The 16,706-nt window shown below is 37.4% G+C and overlaps 1 protein-coding gene across 8 annotated transcripts in view; it reads right to left on the minus strand.

Moving 5' to 3' along the window:
- Tlk (Tousled-like kinase) overlaps nt 1-16,706 on the minus strand; it is a 474,415-nt gene that overhangs the window by 71,404 nt on the left and 386,305 nt on the right. For 6 of the 8 annotated variants that reach the window (XM_076205681.1, XM_076205685.1, XM_076205686.1 and 3 more), the window contains one exon: nt 11,466-11,622. In XM_076205681.1, coding sequence (XP_076061796.1) covers nt 11,466-11,622 — 157 coding nt within the window. The remainder of the gene's footprint in view (nt 1-11,465; nt 11,623-16,706) is intronic. The other 2 variants (XM_076205687.1, XM_076205682.1) reach the window with 1 other exon arrangement.

Raw genomic sequence — 16,706 nt, forward strand, 5'->3', positions numbered from 1 at the left:
CTTTCATTTCACTTACCTAGGAGTACCATTTTCTCAGCCTCATGTCTAAGACTCTCCATAGAACTTCCTTTCGGTCTCCATTCTTTTTGCATTTTTTTTTCTTTAGCTTCACCTTTTAGTGTCTTCTTTCTCTTTCCACAACATTCATTTCTCTTTTATCCATATATTGTTGTAATGTTCACTCTTTGCTAGTATGTTCTGCTACCATTTGTGATCTTGGTTTATCTTTAGAGGTCAATTCCTTTTTCTACTTCTTGGTCATGGTCTTGTACTTCTTTCATAATTGTTTTTGCCATTACTTTTTCTGATTTTTCTCTCAAGTACCTAACCAAACCATGTTTTTCCTCTAGTTCATATACTACAATACTTTTTACTATTTACTGTATCTCTTACCCAATTTGCTTTTTCTCTGATTACTTGAATAGTTGTGTCCTTTGCATTTTCCTGCATCTGTTGTTGTACTATTTCTTTAAGAGCTATCACTTCATTTTCTATATTTTCATTCCATTTCTTAATCTTCTGCAAATTTTCCTCACCTAACTTTTCTTCAGTTCTTTCAGACATTGCCTGTATTTTGTGATTTACCTCTTTTTTTAAATTCTCAAAATTGGTACACTAAAACTCCTTTTATCTGACCTTCGAACAATCAACTAGTCCAAACATCCAACTTTTTTCTTCAATGTCCCAAGTCAGATAAAAGTTGAATTTGTCCAAACATCCAACAGTTTAGTTATTGCTCTCGCTGCTACCGACTCATGGCGCTCAGATCGGCTCCTATTTTCGCAGGCATTTCAGCGTTTGTTTATGTTTGGCCTTTGGTGGTTATTTCTCCTCCCTCAACTCTGCTGTGTTGTTTATTATGCTTTATTGTACAGTAAATAAGTGAAAATGTCTCAAACCAATTTTTTTTTTTTTTTTTTTCAATATAGTTCCAAATATCCAATCTAGGGTCAGTTCCACCAAGGTCACATAAAAGGAATTTTACTGTAGTATCATTGTTTTTATCTTTTCATTTTCACATTTAACCTTGGTTCTTTTTTAATTAATCTATCTCGTTATTATTTCGGAATTCTTCTTTAGCTCACTTACCTCTCTATTGATTTCAAAATAGTCTTTCCTTAAAATCACAATCACTTTCCTTAATTCCATGACTTCTCTCTCCCATGAGTTTCTGTTAAAATTCATCTACCTTTCCATGTCAATGATTTGACACAAATTTCTTTTTTTGTATTTACCAAAGCCAAAAAATAAGCCATTGCCATACAACCTACCAATCACTCTTGGGGTTCCAAAGCCTCTATTTATATTTAGTTTCGGTACAGTACCTCCAAAGGGTTCTCTGCTTATGTTGACATTCAAATCAAACTCATAGCAGTTTTCTCCTGATCCACCTCAGTTCCCTTGCATTTTCTCATGACAAATACATTCAACACTGCACAGAGATCATTTAGGGCAACCACAAGTGCTCCCCCTCCCACTCAATACAACCCAGGCCTCTTGCCTTCCTTGCACTGTTAAGAATTTTTGTCTTACTCAGCAGTCTACGGAACTCTAGTTGACAGCTGTTCACAGCTCAGTGCTTCATTCATGTATTTACCTAGCTGTATTCTATGGGAAAGGTGCTATGCTTGTGGTGTCCCGTCTTTGTATCTTGCAACACCTAAGTTGTTCTTATATTCATCTATAGTGTTTGCACACACTACTGTTTTGTCTAATTTGTTTCAGATATCCACAACTGTGTGTGGAAAGCTGTTTTTTCTGATCTCTTCTATAACTGTCCTTTTTCAGTTTCTTTTCATGTCCCCTTGTTTTTCTTCTATCCCAATTTAATAAGTCTTCTCTATAAAGACTTCCATGCCTTTCATAATTCTAAAAATGGTCAACAGATCACCACTTTCTCTTCTTTGTTCCAGGGTTGGTAATTCCAGTTTAGACAATCTTTGCTCATATGTTAGTTTTGCAAGTGTTGGGAACATCTTTGTTGTTACTCTTTGGATTCTTTCTATTTTCTTTATATTCTTTTTTGTACTGGGTGTCCATAGTGTCGCTGCATACTCCAATCTTGGTCTATCAGTGGGACTAGTATTTTCTTTATTATTTCCTCATCCAAGTAATTAAAAGCCACTTTTATTGATCTTAACAAATTGTAGGTTTCTCCAACAAAATATATTTTGTTTATCTGTTTGTCTAGGGACATGTCTTTGGTGATGATCACTCCTAGGTCCTTTTCAGAACCAACTTTCTTTACTCCCTCTTCACCAATTTTATACTGTCCTGATATTCTTTTTTTTTTTTTTTTTTTAACCTTTTCCAAATTCCATTATACAGTCATCCCTCATTATTCGCAGGTTATTTTTATCTGCGGTTATGACTATTCGCGGATTTCAATTGTGAAAGAAGAAGAAAAAAATAAAAAAAAACTGTCGACTGTGCGCGCCGGGCCATGCGTCACTGCTGACTATTGTGTGTGTATGGTACTTTAGAATAAAAATATCAAATTCACCAGAGGTTTTATTACACGTATATTGAGTCTGCCTCTGGCGGCCGATAGCAGAACCAAGCAATTTGACTCACTCAATGACTCACCCCTGACACTGCGTGGGTATAGATTTGCTGCAACACTGTGCAGATTAACATCTCGATAACTCTCTCTCCCTGCACACCCACGTGCTTTTTTTACTCTCACTTAGTAATAATAATAAAAATAATAATACTGTTGGCACAATAACTACCGTATTTTACGGCTTGCAAGACACTGCATCTTGGAAGACGCACCCTAATATTAGAAAGAAATTTCTAAAAAAAAAAAAGTCATTCTCATACAAGAACACATTCACCATATACGGTCGGGTATATGATATACCCGACCACTGAACCCAAAAACATAAGAAGCAAGGAGTCTGCAAGACACTATTGTCTCAGCATTCATTACAAATTTACTGGGCGGGCAATGACACGTATTGGACGTATTGTTTACATTACGAAATCACTTGTCCGATTTTGTTTGTATGGGGATGATACTAGTTAGTGATTAATAAATATTCTATACACTTTTCATTGTCCAAGGGTGGTTTTATTTTCATAAAAATAAACTAAAAATTTAAAAAATATGCATGTACAAATATAAAACTTGAAAGAAATTTATTCATCCTCAAATCCCCAGAACTCGTCACCACTGGATTCGTGTAAAAGTTCTAAACTCTCATCTGCAGAGTTATCACTACTGTCAGTCATGTACAATAAATAATCCTCACTACCATCCATGGCATTACTTATACCACACTTTTTGAATGACTTTACAACAACTTCAGTATTAGTAGCATTCCAAGATTTCAACACCCATTCACACACTTGAGCTATTGACGGGCATTTCATTTTTCCACACGGTGTCATTTCATGTCTTCCTTTTGCCATCCATTTAGACCATTCTACATGCATGTTATTCTTGAATGGTTTGTTGATGCTCAACATATAAATCAAGGTCGCTATCGGTCAAGTGTCCAAGCTCACTTGAGCCTGGGTGTTGCCTTACAATACAACATTCGTCTTGGAAGACGCACTAGTATTTATCAGGGTATTTTTTAGGAAAAAAAGTGCGTCTTGTAAGCCGTAAAATATGGTATTTATATAATCTCCTCTTGGCATTTATTCCCAGTTTCATATTTCTCATAACGACGATGCTTGGGTAGTACAGTATGTATTCTTATTTCATTGAATCCTTTTACTTGCAATCCTTCTGATAAGTTGAGTCTGTATGGCAAAAGGGAATACGCTCCACCATTGACCGTTGGGGAATGACCCGGTCGTGCTCCAGATCGTTTCTGTTAATGGTTACTGGATTAGTGCAATGGTATAGTCTCTGGCCACATTGTATTATTCTTAGTTTATTAAATGTTATCAAATCTTACTTGTTAACCGCTGATACATGAGAAGTGAATTTATTACAAGTGGAAGATATTTAAAGCATGTTTCAACTGTTAGAGAAGTGTGGCTAGAACGAAGCACGAGAGTGTGGGTTTTGGCGGTGATATTCCATAGGTTTTCAATGGTTTTCTCAAAAAATAGTATTCATGGTTTTAGCCATTAGCAGGGGTTTTGAGAACGTATCCCCCGCGAATAACAAGGGATGACTGTACTACATTTCTTATTATTGAAGTCCATTTCCCACCTCTCACTCTATTCCCAGACCTTGTTCAGATATCTCTGTAGCAATTCACAATCGCTTTCCATATTTTCTTTAGTAGTTTTGCATCCTCTGCAAATAAGTTCAACATTCTACACCATGTCATTTACATATATAGCAAACATTATCAGGCCCAGTACTAAGACCTGTGGGACTCAAATTATCATTTCTTCCCAAGTAGAATTTGTATCTCTGAGCACCAGTCTCATTTTTCTTCCATGCATGAAATCTTCCATTTCAATAGTTTTCCTTGTATACCTTCCGTTACGAGTTTTCTTAATAGTTTTTTGTGTGGAATTTTATCAAATGCCTTTTGCAAGTCCAGGAAAGCACAGTCTGCCCATCTGTCCCTTTCTTGTATTATATCTATAAACCTTGAATAGAAACAGATCAAATTTGTGGCACATGATCTTCCCTGGTTAAATCTGAATTGTCTCGGATTTAGTATATTGTTCTCCAGATGTTTAGTCCATCTACTTTTGGGTATTGTACTTGTAAGGGAGATCGGTCTATAGTTTGTTGGGTTTTCCTTATTTCTCCCTTTATATATTGGTATGATATTGACCTTTTTCCAGTCTTCTGGTGCCTTTCCTTCTTTGAGTGAGCAATCTATTATCTGATATATTTTGTCCATTAGTTCATCTATACATTCTTTAAGTATCCAGTTTGCAATTCCATCCAGGCCGTGCGATTTTCCGACATCAATGTTCATTATTTGGTTTCTTCTTTCTGTGTCACAGTTATTTCTCTTATTGTGTATTTACCTAGTTGTATCTTCTGGCAAAGGGGAGCTAAGCTCGTGTTGTCCCGTCATTGTATCTCTCCATATCCAGTTTGCTCCTAAATTCTTGTATTGTTTTTGCACACACTATTTTTTCATCTGTGTTCCATATATCCACCACTCTGTAGGGAAAACTGTTCTTTTTCAGGTCCCTTCTATAATTGTCCTTTTTAACCTTCTTTCCATGTCCCCTTCTTTTTCTTTTATCCCAATTTAGTAAGTCTTCTCTGTCAAAGACTTCCATGCCCTTCATAAATCTATAGATGGTCAACAAGTCACTTCTTTCTCTCCTCTGTTCCAGGTGTCAGCAATTCCAATTTTAACCCCTTCCATACGGTGCCGCATACGTAGGCGGCATGAGGAGCAAGTGGATACGCGAGGCTGCCATATCGGCGTCTTGATTATATTTATTGTAGTTTCCCCCTGCATAATGACATACTCTCTAAACTGTCTTCATTACATTTTCTATGGTTATCAAAATTCACGGGTGAAAGAGAGAACGATCGATATAAGCGGTGACTATATTTTATGATGCGGGTATTATTATGACACTTCGTACGGCTGGCAGCTAATGCTGTCCGCGAGATTTAAGGCCCGTACTGAAGAGGTTAACAGTCTTCACATGGGAGTTTTGATAGTTCTGGGGCCATCCTTGTAGTTGCTCTCTGGATTCAATCTTTTTTATATTCTTTTTTTTGTATTGGGTGACCACAATGTTGCTGTGTATTCCAATTTAGGCCCTATCATTGTGATTGGTATTTTCTTTACAATTTCTACATCCAAGTAGGTAAAAGCCACTTTTATTGCTCTTAGTAAGTTGTAGGTTTCACTGACAATCTTGTTTATATATTTGTCAGGGGACATATCTTTTATGATGATCACTCCCAGATCTTTTTCTGATCCCTCTTGCTTAACTTCTTTTTCACCAATTTATCTTCCATATATCCTTTTTTTTTTTTTCTTAATACTTTTTCCAAACTCCATTATGCTACATTTTTTTAGTGTTAAATTCCACTTCCCATTTCTGACTCCATTCCCAAACCCTGTTTAGATCTCTCTGTAATGATTCAGTCCACTTCAGTACTCTCTTTAACAGTTTTACATCATCTGCAAAAAGCTCATATAACATTCCACTCCCTCGTCCATGTTATTCACATAAATAGCAAACATTACTAGAGCCAGTACTGATCCTTGTGGGACTCCATTAATTACCTCTTCCCAAATAAAAGTCTTCTCTCTAAGCACTACCCTCATTTTTCTTCCATGCAAAAAGTCCTCCATCCACTTCAGTAGTTTACCTTATATCCCTCCTATAGTTTTCACCTTAAAAGTTTTTTGTGAGGGACCTTATCAAAAGATTTTTGTAGACCTAGAAAAGCACAATTGGCCCATCCATCCCTTTCCTGTATTATATCTAGTAACCTTGAGTAAAAGCAGATCAAATTTGTGGTGCACAATCTTCCCTGTCTGAATCCAAATTGTCTCAGATTTAGTATATTGTTCTCCTCCAGATGTTTGATCTATTTTTTATAACTTTTTCACAGATTTTTGCTACTGTACTTATAAGGGAAACTGGTCTGTAATTTGTGTATTTACCTACCATATATACTCGCGTATAGGTCACACTTTTTTTAACTAAATATTTTGCTAAAATCAAGGGTGCGACCTATCCACTCAACATTAATGAGGGACACAACACTACTCTGTCACCGAACTAGCAAGAATTGGCGATTTCAATGTGACAGTGACACGGAATTTCAGTGGGGTTCGCACAATATGCATCAGAAAGCTTTTCAAGCCTTATGTATGCATAAAATATATATATCAAAGGTTCCTACCAAATCACTGCTTTAAAATGAACTACTGCTGCTAGAAAATCATATATCAATTACAATAAAATTGTAAAATATTCTCTTTTCCAATTATTTCATATATTTTAGTCTTTATAAGCAATGCAACCTTGACCCTTTGTTTACCGTACATCACCTGTTTCACTCATGGCTGCGTTTCTATATGTACACAAATTATGTTTTCGTAGCATAACGTAACATCCCGTAACATAACTTAAATATACTTACAATTTTTGCAATAAAAAATTATTATTTTCGTAAACTTCCATTAGGCCTACTGTACTGTTAGATCTATAGTAGATCACATGGAGTTTTAGGCCTAATAACTGCAAACTATATTCATGAGTACCAGTAAGAGAAAGAGCTATGAAGTAGGTTTTAAGCTGAAAGTGGTGGATTACGCAGATGAACATGGAAACAGATCTGCAGAAAGGGAGTTTCGGGTTTCAGAAAAGGTAGTGTGGGGATGGAGAAAGCAGAAAGATCTGCTTAAAGAAATTTTCTTCTATACTGTTGTATAGTGTCCAGTTGGCAGTTAAACTCTATTGATTTTTTTTTTTTTTGTCAAATTGCCTATAATGTTTTTTTATGCAAGTGCAAATGTTTACGATTACAGTTTTAGAAATGCAACCGTTGTTTATGTAAATTTCACAAAGTGTGCAAAGATGGTGTGTGGAACAAGAAGCATGGGTAGTGAGTGGTGGGATGAGGAAACAAAGAAGGTTGAAGAGAAGAAGCGAGCTTTCACAGATTGGTTACAAAATAGAACGAGGGAGTCATATAAGAGGTACAAAGAAAAGAGAAGAGAAGTAAAGCAAAAGGTAAAGGAGGCAAAGAGGAGAGCAGATGTGAAATGGGGTAAGAGTATGACAGAAAATTTCAAAGAGGAGAGCAGATGTGAAATGGGGTAAGAGTATGACAGAAAATTTTGAAAGTAATAAAAAGATGTTTTGGAAAGAAACTAAGAGAGGAAGAGGAGACGAATCAAGTAGAGAAGAAAAGGTAAAAGGTGTAGATGGAGAGATGATAATGGAAGAGAAGGGTAAGGGAAAGATGGGCAGAGTATTTTAGGGAGTTGCTAAATGTGAAGGAGAATATGGAGGGAAAGATAGTTGCAGTGGGAAGTGCGAAGAAAATGACTGTGATGAGTGAGGAAAATGGAAGAGGAATAAGGAAGGATGAAGTGAAGGCAGTTGTTAAGATGATGAGAGCAGGTAAGGCACCTGGATTGGATGGATGCCATGCAGAATGTCTAAAAAAAGGATGTACAGTGATGGTGGACTGGCTGGTGAGGTTATTTAATGTTTGCTGGAGAGAGGGTAGAGTGCCGGAGGACTGGAGGAGTGCCTATAGTTCCACTTTACAAGGGAAAAGGGGACAAGTGTGAGTGTAGTAGTTTCAGAGGGAATAGCTTGTTAAGTGTAGTTGGGAAGGCTTATGGGAGAGGAACAGAGGGGGTGATTGGTAAGGAACAGTGTGGATTTAGGACAGGTAGAGGTTATGTAGATCAGATTTTTGTGGTAAGACAGATATGTGAGAAAGCTATGGGAAAAGGTAAGGATGTTTTTTGGGCTTTATGGATCTGGAAAAGGCTTATGACAGGGTAGACAGGAAGGCACTGTGGGAGGTCTTGCAGATATACGGGACAGGAGGAAAGCTTCTAGGAGCTGGCAAGAGTTTTTATGGGAGTAGTAGAGCATGTGTCAGGATTAGAAATGGAGAGAGTGAGTGGTCTGAGGTAAAGGTGGGACTTCGTCAGAGATGTGTTATGTCGCCCTGGCTGTTCGACTTATACATGGATGGGGTGGTGCAAGAGGTAAATGCAAGGGTGGTGGGTCAGGGATTGGAGATGTTAAGAAAATGGAGAAAAGTGGGAGGTGAGCCAGTTGTTGTTTCCAGACAACACTGCGCTTGTAGCAGGATCAGAGGAGGGATTGAGAAAGTTGGTGACAGAGTTTGGTATGTAAGGCCCGACGGAACCCTTCAAAAGCACTAATTGCCTTGAAACCCCACTAACATCATCACTTACAGTAGCCGTGTCTTTCATCACCAATGAAGTTGCAGTCAAAACCTTGGAATCTCTCCCAACTGCCCTGCACATGGGCATTGAGCTCAACATTCATCTCTCTTTTCGCACCCAGAGCCAGAAGTCACTCACTGGTCATAAGTCAACAACTATCTGTACATGTTGAGTAACCATGGGGACATTACACAACCCTAGTGCAGCCCCACCTTCATTTCATACTATCCTTAAACTTCCTTTCCTACCCTAACACAAGATCTATTACTTAAGTTTCTGACCACCCTGAACAGCCTCCCCCCTATTCCACACATAAACTGGAGGTGATACAGAGCAAAACTATGCTGATTCTAGTACGAGAAATTGATCTTTTGAAGAAAGACTGAACAAAATTAATCTGACCACACTAGAAGAGAGGTGTGTGTGTGTGTGTGATTTGATCATGATGTAGATAGGAGTGAGGAGTTTCATATATCATATATATATATATATATATATATATTATATATATATATATATATATATATATTATATATATATATTATATATATGTTTATATAAATCTTACTTAGGGATGACAGAAAGACATGGTTACAAAATAAAGGTGGTGTTGGGTGGAAAGCAGAGAACCTTAATAAACTTGAACTCTTTGAGGATGTCTTCCGGGTTCGGTGGGTGAGCAGGAGCATTGTTAAGGACAAGAAGGGCTTGCATGGGTAGGTAATTTTTCTGGAGATACTTAACAGGAAGACCAAAGATCAGGTTTACCCACTCCACAAATAATTGCCTGGTGGCCCATGCCTTTGGATCTGCCCTCCACATCACCTGCATATTTTTGTCTTTTATAATCTTATGTGACAAAGGCTCTGGGGTTTTCTGAAGGATATACAAGCAGCAGATTGATCTTGCAGCTGCCACTCGCATTGATGCACAGTGCAAGAATCAACCTATCTTTCATGGGTTTGTGGCCTGCATGTGTGAGCTGCAGATATTGGGCAGGTGTTGTGTTGTTTGCTGTGCCAACAAGCGGCAGCTCATACCTCAAATTTTGGATTGCAATTCAAAGCAAAAAATCAACCAAGTGACAACTCATATCTCAGAAATCTTGTAATTTGGAGAGAAGTGAAAAAATGTGTTGTGTAGTGATGAAGCCACTTTCACTGTTACTGGAAACCATCTTGGCAAAGTGTACCGTCTTCCTGGCAGTGATCCTTTAGACCCAAAATTCACACACAGTACTGTAAAACATCCTGATTCACTGATGGTTTGGGATGCTTTTGGCTACCATGGTGTGGGATCATTATTGATACTACCAAAAAATGTGAATCTGAATGCAGACTATTTTGAACTATTTAATGATCATTTGGAGGACTGTTTTATTCAGTGCAAAACAGATGCCTTCATACAGGATGGTGCACCATGCCACACTGCTACACTCATTAAAGAATGGTTTGCATTCTGTGATGTGGAGTATATGAAAGATTGGCCAGGTAATTCACCTGATTTAAACCTAATTGAGAACCTCTGGGCGTTCATGAAAGATAAGTTACATGAGTGTGACACTTCATCAATCCCCAAGCAGGGAGATATTTGGAAGAATATGGACCCTGTGAGGCCTCTAAATCTGCAGCATCTGTCCTTAAGCATCTCCAAGAATATATCAAGAGAAAGGGGTGTCCAACAAAGTACTAGAGAGCTGCTAATTTAGGTTGAGGAAATTTATTATTTATTTTACTCTGGTGCCTAAGTTTTTGTCCCCCATTGTGTATACAGATACACATATACATATATATATAAATACACAAATATATGTACATATATATATATATATATATATATATATATATGTGTGCAGAAGCTGACTTCAGCCATGTCATTAACCCCTTCCATACGGTGCCGCACACGTAGGCGTCATGAGGAGCAAGTGGATTCGCGACGCTGCCATATCGGCGTCTTGATTATATTTATTGTAGTCGCCCCTGTGTTTTTTACATTCTCCCAAAATGCGCCCTTAATCCCATTCTCTGTGGTTTTCAAAATTCGCGGGTGAAAGAGAGAACGATCGATATAAGCGGCGACTATATTTTATGATGCGAATATTATTTCGTTACGTCGTACGGCTGGCATTGGCTGCTGCCCGCGAGATTTAAGTCCCGTATTGAAGTGGTTAACAGACAAAATAACCGAAAGTATATGTGTATTTATGTATGTATATATATGTATATATATATATATATATATATATATAATATAAACTAAAATTAATTCTTATCTTCTTTTGTTTCCTAACATCAACGACTTTGGAGATGAAAACAATTATTTTCCTTTCCTGACTCTCCAAATGTTGGATTCAGCAACATTTTGCCTCTACTGTGACCCTGAATAGAATTGCTTTCCCCTTGTCCATTCAATTGGCAAGTATTTTCATGTGGCTTTACCTGTTCAAGGCAAATCTATGTCATATTTTTTTTTCTTTTTTTACTATTCTACTGTTTTCAATATATGTTTAAATCATGTTCATGCCCCTCTCAGTGATAAAACCTGATGTACAGTCGGCTCTGAAGTCCCCAAATCTCCTTCATGTGAAGGTGAGCGGGTGCAACGTAGCTACGAGAGGAGCAGTGCGCGTACCTGCCTTACCTGCTTTAAGTAGAAGTCTAGGTCGTGGCCATCACAGTACTCCAGCACTGTACAGAAACTATTGGCATCAATCTCGAACACATCATACAGCTTGACAATGCGTGGGTGGTTCAACTTCTTCTGGATGTTGTACTCGCGGATTGCATGTCTGCACACACAAGACAGCATCATGATAATAAAAACATATGGCATATCTATGGCTACCCTAAAATCTTCTAAATAAATTCTTAATTAAAAGCATTGTTTGGTATTTATAATGTACTAGGACCAAACTACTGTAAAATTCATTATATAAACAATTGTTCTGAAAGGTCATTACTACATCCAATTACGAATGATGCAGGTCAAAGTCATTACTACCAATAAATATAGTTTCAAAAATGCAAAAACCCATCTTTCACATTCCCAAAGATCTGCATGACTTCACACAGTGCAGGTCATATCCTGCATACCTACCTCAAATATTCCACACTTATTTTCCTACTATGAGCTACAAATAATTTTTCAATATATCACATTTTGTCCAATGTATTATCTCTATGCAAGTCTTCTTTTGAAGATATGAGTGTTTAGAATTTTGGGAGGAATCTAAATGTAGTGGTTTTTGGGGATCTCAATGCTTGAGTAAAGGATGAGCCATTGATGGAGTAGTAGGGAACTTTGGGGAGCCAGGTAAGAATATCAGTAAAGTGATGATGTTGGAGATGCATTTAGAAAGGGAGGTGATGATAGCAAACATAGTGTTTAAGAAGAGAGCAAATCATAACTATACATGGAAAAGGGTATTGGACTAAAGGGTGGCTGATAGGATTAATGGGTTATGTAGTGTTATTCAAAGGAAGAATGGTAAGAGTTTAAGAAAAAAAATTCAAGGGTGATAGTGGGGGCATCAGATAATTTTTTGGTTGAAGGGAAATTGAGAGTGGAGGAAAAGCAGAAGAGGAGCAAAAGGGGGAGGCAGAGAGGTGTGGAGAGTTAACAAGTTGAATAAGAAGGAAAAGGAAAGAGGAGTACCTGGAGAGATTGTGAGAAATGTGGGATGGATACATGGGAGGTAGAATTAGAAGAAGATAAATACCTAAGTAAGATGCTGTAATGATTATAATTTATCTTATATTATTTGTTTTGTTATCATTTGTCTGTGATTTTCATTTATTATTAGTTATATGTCAATTTATTATTTACTATTTACCTGTTTGTTAATTATTTTAACTATACCTATGCATTTATTTATGTATTTTATTTGTTATTTACATTATTATAGTTTTTATTATTATATTATTGATATGATTTTTTTTCTTTTTTTTTTGCATCCGACCTAGATATGGATCAAAAGGTCTCCTGTCGGCATGCTCCGCCTTTGTAAACCTTTGAATGGGTATGTTTTAAGGAGGAAGTGACAAAGTGTGCAAAGATGGTATGTGAGATGAGGATGAGAGGAAATAGAAGGAAGGGTAGTGAATGGTGGAATAAAGACGTGAAGGCAGTGATAGAAAAGCAGAAGCAGGCATATATGGATTAATTGCAAAGGTAAAACTGAAGCATATGAAAAGTATAGGAAAAAAAAAAAATAACATAAGATGAATGAGACAAGGAGGAGCAGATATAAAATGGGTTAGAAGTATGACAAAGTTTTTGAAAGAATAGTTTGGTTGGAGGTGAAGAGAGTGAGGGGGGGTTAGGTAGAGAGGAAAAGGTGAAAGGTACAGTAGGACAAATGATGGAAGTGAAGGTGGTGAGACGATTGGTAAACTATTTTAGATTTGTTGAATGTGGAGGAGTTAGGGATTGATTGATTGTTGCAGTGGAAAAAGCGAGGAAGATGCCTGTGATGGGAGAGGAAAATGACAAGAATATAGGAAAAGATAAAGTACAAAGAGCACTGAAAATTACGAGAACTGGTATGGCACTGGGGATGGATGGGTTTCATGCAGTCTGACAAAGGAAGAAATGGCTATAGTGAAGGGGCTTGTGAGGTTGTTTAATGAGTGCCAAAGAAACAAGAATGTGTCATAGGACTGGAGGAGTGTTTGTATAGCTCCACTTGATAAAGGAAAAAGGGATAAATGTGAATGTATTAGTTTGTTGAGTATAGTTGGAAGGGCATATGGAAAATTGTTGAGAGGGTCAGGAGAGGAACTGATGGAGTAATTGGTGAGGGAACTGATGGAGTAATTGGTGAGGAACAGTGTGGTTTAGGTACAAGTTTAGGGTTGGGTATGAAGATTGCAAACCTTTTCAAGACCTGGACAAAGTCTGGAAGTCCGGTCAATACAAAATTGGTACAAAGGAGGTTACAAAAGTAAACTCACAAAGGGACCTAGGAGTAATCATCTCAAATGACATGACACCAGACAAACATGTAAACAAAATAGTTGGAGAAACTTACAACTTAATAAGATCATTGAAAGTGGCCTTTGACTACATGGATGGATGAGGAAATGGTAAAGAAGATACTAGTTACACTGGTAAGACCAAAATTGGAATATGCAGAATCACTATGGACACGCAGTACGAGGAGAAAAAAAAAAAAAAAAAAAAAAAAAAAAAAAAAAAAAAAAAAAAAAAAAAAAAAAAAAAAAAAAAAAAAAAAAAAAAAAAAAAAAAAAAAAAAAGATTCAAAGTGCAATGACAAAGATGGCACTAACACTTTGCAAGTTGACATACGAACAAACATTGGACAAACTAAACTTATCAACTCAAGAACAAAGAAGAGAAAGAGGAGATTTGATAACCATCTATTGAATTATAAAAGGGATGGAAATCCTTGATAGGGATGACCTACTAAAATGGGACAGAAGAAATACAAGAGGACATGAGAAGAAACTTAAGATAGTTACAAATGAGATCTGGAGAGAGAGAGAGAGAGAGAGAGAGAGAGAGAAAAAAATTCCACAGAGTAATAGAAACATGGAACAAACTGAAAGAGGAAACAGTGAGTGCTAAAACTATGCATGATTTTAAGAAAGAACTGGATGTGGAAAGATACAACTACGGGTCACTATGAGCATAGCTCTCCTCCCACAAAATACAACTAGGTAAAATACATGAGGGTGGTCCGTAGACAAGAACTCAGATTGGGAAGATATGATAAGTGAAGTCCCACAAGGCTCTGTATTGGCTTTGATAATGTTTGCTTCTTATATAAATGACATGACTGTGTGGAATGTTAGATAAACTTCTTTGCAGATGATGCGAAACTATTAAAAAGAGTAAGTACAGAGGAAGACTGCAAATCTTTTCAAGAAGACCTAGACAAACTCTGGAAATGGGGTCAGAAGTGTGAAGTGAACTTCAACATTAACAAATGTAGCATAATGGAATTTGGAAAAAGCAAAAATAGAATAGCGTGTCCATATAAAATTGGTACATACATACATATACCAAGGCTTTTTCCCCCTTTCAAGGGAGGTAGCCAAAAAGGGAAAGGCATAAAAACACTCCCACCCATTTCATCCCTAGATACACTCCACACCCCTCCCACCCTCCCTCTCATCTGAGCACCTCCTGGATGACGGGTCATCCCTGCACCTTGCCCACCGCCCTGGTACAAAGGAAATTAAAAAAGTAAACTCGGAAAGGGACCTAGGAATAACTATCTCAAATGACATGACACCAGAAAAACATGTCAACAAATTAGTCAGAGAAACTTTGAACTTGTTAAGATTAATGAAAGTAGCCTTTCACTACATGGATGAAGAAGTGGTAAAGAAAATTGTAGTTACACTGATAACACCAAAATTGAAACATGCTGTGACACTATGGACACCTAGTTCTAAAAAAACAAAGAAACTAGAAAGAATTCAAAGAGCTATGAGAAAGATGGCACCAACACTCTCCAATTTGACATATGAACAAAGATTGAATAAACTAAATCTACCAACCCTGGAACAAAGAAGCAAAAGAGGTGATTTGATAAAAATCTACAGAATTATGAAAGGGATGGAAATTCTTGATAGAGAAGACTTACTAAAGTGCGACAGAAGAAAAACAAGAGGAAACGAGAAAAAAATGAAGAAGGACAGTTACAGAAGAGATCTGAAAAAGAATAGCTTCCCACACATATTGATAGATATCTGGAACAAACTGAATGAGGAAAAGAGTGAGTGCTAAAACTATACATGACTTGAAGAACAAACTGGATGCGGAGAGATACAAAAGCAGGTCACTACAAGCATAGCTCTCTTCCTGTAAAACTCAACTAGGTAAATACATACTATACCCATAATTATAATTGTTGCCACAAATTTCACTACTGGAAAATCCACAGCTCCACAGTGATTGACAATGGTCCTCAAGCTCTCCCAAGATACCTCTGGAAAAAACTTTGGACTGTTTCTATGTCACCAGCTGAAAGTGGTAGAAGGGAAGGTGCTGCTGGTTGTCAGCTCGCCAAGTGTGAAAAAGTGTAGGAAATACAACTGAAGCCGATTGAGAGAGACCATGGGCCCAGACTGGAGATTGATTGTCAGCCATTCCTGATGGATGGGAGGGGGATCATGGGTTTTGAAAATGGGCAGCTGTGCTGTCCATCTTGCAGGATCATCAAATACATGTATCTGTTATTGATCTCTATAATCTATGTACAAAAAGGCATCTTCCTCCTTATAAGGGAGATACCCAGCCAAGGTATGCATCCACCCCTTGACCTATCCCACACCCATTCATCACCTGAAAATCCAGTATTCTACAGATCAATCTCATTACTATCCATTGTTTCAATATGTTAGTTAAGATACAACAGTTTTAAATTATGTATGATTCACATTTTGTTTATACCCACTTAGGAGTGTGCACTGGGCCAAAATGTCGGCCTCCTTGTACTTCTTATCATCATTACAAGCAAAATCGATTTGCCCCAATATTTTATTGCACCACCCATTAAAACATCCACTTTATCCAAACTGAATTGTTAATAGAAACAAACAACTAATCTCCCCATCTCCCCAAACCAACATACATTCTTGGAAGGCCACCCTACCAGCACATTTCTCATTAACATACACAAATGCTGGAGGGATTTAACAAGAAACCACCACCTAAAAGAGCAGTCCTAATAGCAACATACATAACCAAAGCATCTGATAAGGTTAATTTATACACACACTACTCATTCCAGACAACCATCAAGTAAATAAGTATCTAATAGTAAAATTGAATAGCCAAACCCTTCCATTGGGGGGGGGGAGGGAGGGAGGGAGTGGGACAGAAAAAGAGCTCAAAAACTCTGGT

Source organism: Oratosquilla oratoria, chromosome 22 (assembly GCF_046742065.1).
Source record: "Oratosquilla oratoria isolate Oo_2021 chromosome 22, ASM4674206v1, whole genome shotgun sequence".
NCBI classification, from domain to species: domain Eukaryota; kingdom Metazoa; phylum Arthropoda; class Malacostraca; order Stomatopoda; family Squillidae; genus Oratosquilla; species Oratosquilla oratoria.